This window comes from Silurus aristotelis (assembly GCF_946808225.1).
Source record: "Silurus aristotelis genome assembly, chromosome: 7".
NCBI lineage: Eukaryota > Metazoa > Chordata > Actinopteri > Siluriformes > Siluridae > Silurus > Silurus aristotelis.
Window position 1 is genome coordinate 1,400,010 of NC_139580.1, and position 7,244 is coordinate 1,407,253.

General features: G+C 42.3%; 1 protein-coding gene across 1 annotated transcript in view; it reads left to right on the top strand.

The window, feature by feature from the left end:
* Window positions 1-2,721: 2,721 nt before the first annotated feature.
* Window positions 2,722-7,244, top strand: part of dus3l (dihydrouridine synthase 3-like) — a 23,475-nt gene continuing 18,952 nt past the window's right edge. The window contains exons 1-3 of the mRNA XM_083546710.1: window positions 2,722-3,067; window positions 6,801-6,881; window positions 6,989-7,241. Coding sequence (XP_083402836.1) covers window positions 6,802-6,881; window positions 6,989-7,241 — 333 coding nt within the window. The 5' untranslated portion in view covers window positions 2,722-3,067; window position 6,801. The remainder of the gene's footprint in view (window positions 3,068-6,800; window positions 6,882-6,988; window positions 7,242-7,244) is intronic.

The window sequence follows — 7,244 nt, forward strand, 5'->3', positions numbered from 1 at the left end:
GTCTGTTTTTTTACTGATATGTTGTGTCGATTCGATCCAAGTCATTTAAAAACACATTGAATTTATTAATATATGTAATTTATCAAACATTTTAAATCTCTGCACTAGAAGTCTATAATATATCTGAGAAATCTCCTCTTAAAAATCAATTGCTTGATGCCAGACGTACGAAAGTCCGAACATCGTCATTCATTCATTCATTCATTTTTTCCCGCTTATCCGTAATTCGGGTCGCAGGGGCAGCAGTCTAATCAGGCCCCCGCCTTCGACTGCTGCCCAATCCTCACAGCACCGTCCCTTACGGTCCCTCCTGCAGGTGGTGAGCCCACGGGAAGGCGGCCCCACGTCACTCCACAACCCAGCGCCTTAACCGCTGGAGCCAACACTCCCCCCCGAACATCGTCATTCTTATTAAAAATCTATAAAACAAGAATGGGAATGTTCTTATGATAGTGATTTAAGGAACGTGTCTAGAAAATGTCACAAAATTTGTTGGTGTAGACCAAACACACACAAATTCTATTTAACATGTTATTTTTAAGGTGTAAAAACGTCTACTGGGACTCTTCTTCACATGTTCTGGAGCATGTCCAATAATCTCTGAAATATCATATTAACTTTGAGCTCGTTTCACGTCACTCATCATGAAAAGTGTTTTATATTTCACTCACAAGCAGCAAAACAATTTCGACTTAAAAACTGGAAATCTGAAACCCCCAGAAATAAAAAACTGGATTAATGAGCTGATCTCCAGTTCTCCTGAAAAATACTGAATTCTGAAAACCCACAAACTCCGTCTGTATTTGGACCTCATGTTTCTGAAGTCTAGACTAGAGTGTTAGACTCTATTAACTCACAATTCACATATTTACTTTATTATTATTAATCAATTAATTGAGTAATTTATTCTTCTTCTTCTTCTTTCGGCTGCTCCCATTAGGGGTCTCCACAGCAGATCATCCGTCTCCATACCCCACTGTGCTTTACATTTTCCTCTTTCACACCAACTACCTGCATGTCTTCCCTCACCACATCTTCCTCTTTTCCTCCTTCCTGGTGTCTCCATCCTCAGCATTCTCCTACTGATATACCCCATGTCCCTCCTCTGCACATGTCCAAACCATCTCAATCTCACCTCCTTCACCTTGTCTCCAAAACGTCCTACATGCACTTTCCCTCTAATAAACTCATTTCTAATCCTGTCCATCGTCGTCACTCCCAACGAACATCTCAACATCTTCAGCTCTGCTACCTCCAGCTCCACCTCCTGTCTTTTATTTAATGCCACTGTCTCTAATCCATACAACATCTCAGGTCTCACCACAGTCCTATAAACTTTCCCTTTCACTCTCACAGATACTCTTCTATCACAAATCACTCCTGCTATCACTCTTCTCCACCCACTCCACCCTGCCTGCACTCTTTTCTTCACTTCTCTAACACACTCTCCATTACTTTGCACTGTTGACCCCAGGTACCTGAACTCCTCCACCTTCTCCACCTCTTCTCCCTGCAACCGCACTCCTCCACTGCCCTCCCTCTCATTCACACTGTTACGACTTCTTGTTGTTAGTCTAGGGTTTGAAGCTGTAACATTCATACTGCGGTCATTCTGTGGATAGGCAGGGGAAAAGGACACGCAAGCCAAATATAATACAAAAGGTTTATTCAACCATGGGGAAGGAAGTGACAAATTATATACAATATTTACATAAATAATCATTAACAAAACATAAATAATCCCACAGAAGAGGGGGGCGGGGAGTGGCGCTAAAAAAAAGAACACAATAAAACAAACCCAACTGACTCAGTATAAACCACTAACCTAACTCTAAACAAAGCAAGTTTCCGGCGCCTCTACACGCCCTAGCTTACCTACGCTAAACTACCCAAAAATACATAAGCAGCGCACACTCCTAGCTAGTGTCTCTATACATAACATCGTCTACGTGTTGCAAGATGTAAGTCACGTGACATACTACCTGCCCAACACTCCTGGGGAAAATGCAAAGGTTGTTATCAGAATATAAGTACTCATGAAACATGCAAGATAACAACAGACCACTTCAACAAGGTGCAAAACAAAAGGTGCTCTCCTGAACATTCCTGCAGTCCTCTTTTTAAACCCCCAGCAGCAATAGCAGTCCACACGGGGAGGAACCTTAAGAGAATGACAGGAAGGAGAACCAATAGAGAGAGAGAGAGAAAAAAAAAAACCCACACAAACGGACATCTACTGGGACGTAACACACACACATGTACTCTGTCTTACTCCTACTGACTTTCATTCCTCTTCTCTCCAGCGTGTACCTCCACCTCTCCAGGCTCTTCTCAACCTGCTCACTACTCTCACCACAAATCACAATATCATAGTCCACAGAGACTCCTGTGTGACCTCATCCATCAACCTGTCTATCCCCACTGCAAACAGTAAAGGGCTCAGAGCCGATCCTTGATGCAGTCCAACCTCCACTTTGAACCAGTCCGTCGTTCCTACTGCACACTTCACTGCTGTCACACTGTCCTCATACATGTCCTGCACCACCCTCACATACTTCTCTGACACACCAGACTTCCTCATACAATACCAATTAATTGATTAATTAATTTATTTATTTATTTGTTTTTTTTTTTGTTTTTACTTCAGAACTTTATTAGTTACATTTACTTACATTTATCATTAATCTTTGTATTTTTCTACTTTTGGTTAACAATTTTGAGGGATATTACAAACATTCTGTGGTATTCTTTTCATATCAATATTTTTATAATATATAGAAATAAAATGTGTATATTTCACAGCTGTATATTCCCAATGAGCGTATCTTCAAAAATAATAATATACCATTATTATGTTTATGTTCATGTAGTATAATCTACGGGGTGTAGAATAATAATATTTTAATAAAAAAAAAAAAAAGTGTGCACTTTTTTTTTAGCAGAAAAAACAATATTCTTTACTTTTTATTTGCTGTGGAAGGCGGGGACGGAACTAAAAGCGTGCGCGCTTTGTGTTAGCCCCGGACACGTTTCAGTGTAACACCGAGACTGTGTCACGTTTCTGCAGGTGAGTTTACAGAAATCAAACAAACAAACATATAAACATGCGTGTTCTAATTATAATATTAATCACAGCTGTAATTAGCAGTTACCAAGCAGAAGAGTTTATTAGTGTTTATTCGCCGGGTTATTAATCTTAATTAAATGATAGTTTTACATCTAGTACTTTATATGATAGATAGATAGATAGATAGATAGATAGATAGATAGATAGATAGATAGATAGATAGATAGACGGACGAATATACAATATACAAAATGCAAATATAATTATCCTCTGTGGAAACTGAGTCCAGATACACACACACACACACACACACATATATATATATATAAAATAGAAAGAGAGAGAGAGAGAGAGAGAGAGTGTTTTATTTATATATATATATATATAAACACACATATACATTAAGGAAAATAAGTATTTGAACACGCTGCTATTTTGCAAGTTCTCCCACTTAGAAATCATGGAGGGGTCTGAAATTGTCATCGTAGGTGCATGTCCACTGTGAGAGACATAATCTAAAAAAAAAATCCAGAAATCACAATATATGATTTTTAAACTATTTATTTGTATGATACAGCTGCAAATAAGTATTTGAACACCTGTCTATCAGCTAGAATTCTGACCCTCAAAGACCTGTTATTCTGCCTTTAAAATCTCCACCTCCACTACATTTATTATATTAAATTAGATGCACCTGTTTGAGGTCGTTAGCTACATAAAGACACCTGTCCACCCCATACAATCAGTAAGAATCCAACTACTAACATGGCCAAGACCAAAGAGCTGTCCAAAGACACTAGAGACAAAATTGTACACCTCCACAAGGCTGGAAAGGGCTACGGGGAAATTGCCAAGCAGCTTGGTGAAAAAAGGTCCACTGTTGGAGCAATCATTAGAAAATGGAAGAAGCTAAACATGACTGTTAATCTCCCTCGGACTGGGGCTCCATGCAAGATCTCACCTCGTGGGGTCTCAATGATCCTAAGGAAGGTGAGAAATCAGCCCAGAACTACACGGGAGGAGCTGGTCAATGACCTGAAAAGAGCTGGGACCACCGTTTCCAAGGTTACTGTTGGTAATACACTAAGACGTCATGGTTTGAAATCATGCATGGCACAGAAGGTTCCCCTGCTTAACCCAGCACATGTCCAGGCACGTCTTAAGTTTGCCAATGACCATTTGGATGATCCAGAGGAGTCATGGGAGAAAGTCATGTGGTCAGATGAGACCAAAATAGAACTTTTGGGTCATTATTCCACTAAACGTGTTTGGAGGAAGAAGAATGATGAGTACCATCTCAAGAACACATCCCTACTGTGAAGCATGGGGGTGGTAGCATCATGCTTTAGGGGTGTTTTTCTGCACATGGGACAGGGCGACTGCACTGTATTAAGGAGAGGATGACCGGGGCCATGTTTTGCGAGATTATGGGGAACAACCTCCTTCCCTCAGTTAGAGCATTGAAGATGGGTCGAGGCTTGGTCTTCCAACATGACAATGACCTGAAGCACACAGCCAGGATAACCAAGGAGTGGCTCTGTAAGAAGCATATCAAGGTTCTGGCGTGGCCTAGCCAGTCTCCAGACCTAAACCCAATAGAGAATCTTTCGAGGGAGCTCAAACTCCATGTTTCTCAGCGACAGGCCAGAAACCTGATTGATCTAGAGAAGATCTGTGTGGAGGAGTGGGCCAAAATCCCTCCTGCAGTGTGTGTAAACCTGGTGAAAAACTACAGGAAACGTTTGACCTCTGTAATTGCAAACAAAGGCTCCTGTACCAAATATTAACATTGACTTTCTCAGGTGTTCAAATACTTATTTGCAGCTGTATCATACAAATAAATAGTTAAAAAATCATACATTGTGATTTCTGGATTTTTTTTTTAGATTATGTCTCTCACAGTGGACATGCACCTACGATGACAATTTCAGACCCTCCATGATTTCTAAGTGGGAGAACTTGCAAAATAGCAGCGTGTTCAAATACTTATTTTCCTTAATGTGTATATATAGTGGAAGGTGCACACAGGTGGATTATGTTCTGTGTAGGAGATGCAACCTGAAGGAGATTGGAGACTGTAAGGTGTTGGCGGGGGACAGTGTAGCTAGACAGCATCGGATGGTGGTCTGTAGGACGGTTTTGGAGGTGAAGAAGAAGAGGAGGAGAGTGAGGACTGAAAGAAGAATAAGATGGTGGAAACTGAAGGAGGAAGAGTGTAGTGTGAGGTTCAGGGAAGAGGTCAGACAGGAGCTCGGTGGTGGTGAAGAGGTGCTGGATGATTGTGGAACTACTGCAGGAGTGATGAGGGAGGCAGCTAGAAAGGTTCTTGGTGTGACATCTGGAAATAGAAAGCAAGACAAGGAGACGTGGTGGTGGAATGAGGAAGTGCAGGAGAGCATAAGGAGAAAGAGGTTGGAGAAACAGCATTGGGATCGACAGAGTGATGAGAAAAGTAGGCAGGAGAACAACGAGATGCAGCAGCAGGTGAAGAGGGATGTGGTGAAAGCCAAAGAAAAGATCATATGAGGAGCTGTAGGAGAAGTTGGACACTGAGGAAGGAGAAAAGGATTTGTAGCGATTGTCCAGGCAGAGGAACCGAGCTGGGAAGGATGTGCTGCAAGTTGTGCTGCATTTACTCTAGTTTCTGATGTGCATATTCCTGTATCTCCTTCTTAATGGAAGGAGGTTGAACAGTTTCTAGCTGGTATGTGAGGATGATTTTGATGATGATAATGATAGTGATGGTGATGGTAATGATGATGTAGGATTAAGGATGATGATGATGATGATGATGGTGTTGGTGATAATGATGATGATGTTGGAGGGTGGTGGTGATGATGTTTTAGGATGGTAATGATGATGATGGTGGTGATGATGGTGGTGATGATAGTGGTGATGATGGTGGTGTTGTAGGATGGTAATGATGATGGTGGTGATGATGATGTAGGATTGAGGATGATGACGATGGTGTTGGTGATGATGATGATGTTGTTGGAGGATGGTGATGATAATGTTGGTGGTGGTGATGATGGTGGTGGTGATGATGTAGGATGGTGATGATGATGATGGTGATGATGATGATGATGAAGACGATGGTGGGGATGATGGTGGTGATGATGATGATGATGATGATGATGGTGGTGGTGGTGGTGATGTTTTTGGAGGATGGTGGTGGTGGTAATGATGGTGGTGGTGGTGGTAATGATGGTAATGGTGATGGTAATGATAGTGGTGGTGGTGGTGGTGGTAATGGTGATGGTAATGATGGTGGTGGTGATGATGTTTTTGGAGGATGGTGGTGGTGGTAATGGTGATGCTAATGATGGTGGTGGTGGTGGTAATGATGGTGGTGGTGATGATGTTTTTGGAGGATGGTGGTGGTGGTAATGATGGTGGTGGTGGTGGTGGTGGTAATGATGGTAATGGTGATGGTAATGATAGTGGTGGTGGTGGTAATGGTGATGGTAATGATGGTGGTGGTGATGATGTTTTTGGAGGATGGTGGTGGTGGTAATGGTGATGCTAATGATGGTGGTGGTGGTGGTGGTGGTAATGATGGTAATGATGGTGGTGGTGATGTTTTTGGAGGATGGTGGTGGTGGTAATGATGGTGGTGGTGGTGGTGGTGGTAATGATGGTAATGGTGATGGTAATGATGGTGGTGGTGGTGGTGGTGGTAATGATGGTAATGGTGATGGTAATGATGGTGGTGATGACGATGTTGTTGTTGTAGGATGGAGGATGGTGAGGTGAACGGTGCAGAGAGCAGCACAGTGCAGACCAGAGACAGAGGAGAAGCAGCCCTGAAGCTACAGTAAGAAAACCCCTGGAATCTCTATTGAGATCAGTTGATGAGTGTTTAATTTGTTCCTCTGTGTAATCCAGCTATCGATTTGATTCTCTGATGATTTGAACATGCAGGTACGTCACCAACAAGGAGAAGTTCTACGAGTTTCTGGCTGCCAGATCGAAGAGCGAGGAAGCCCAGGATGAAACTGCGTCAGACGAAGCTCCTGCAGAACCGGAGCCAAAGAGACGGAGAGTAGAGGAGTGTGATGGAGAGACGGTGAAGGAGGAGGAGAAGAAGAAGAAACGGAGGGGCCAGAATAAGTCAAGACCTCACATTAAACCTCACAGCTATGAGGATCGCAGACTCTGTCCTTCAGTTATACAGGTG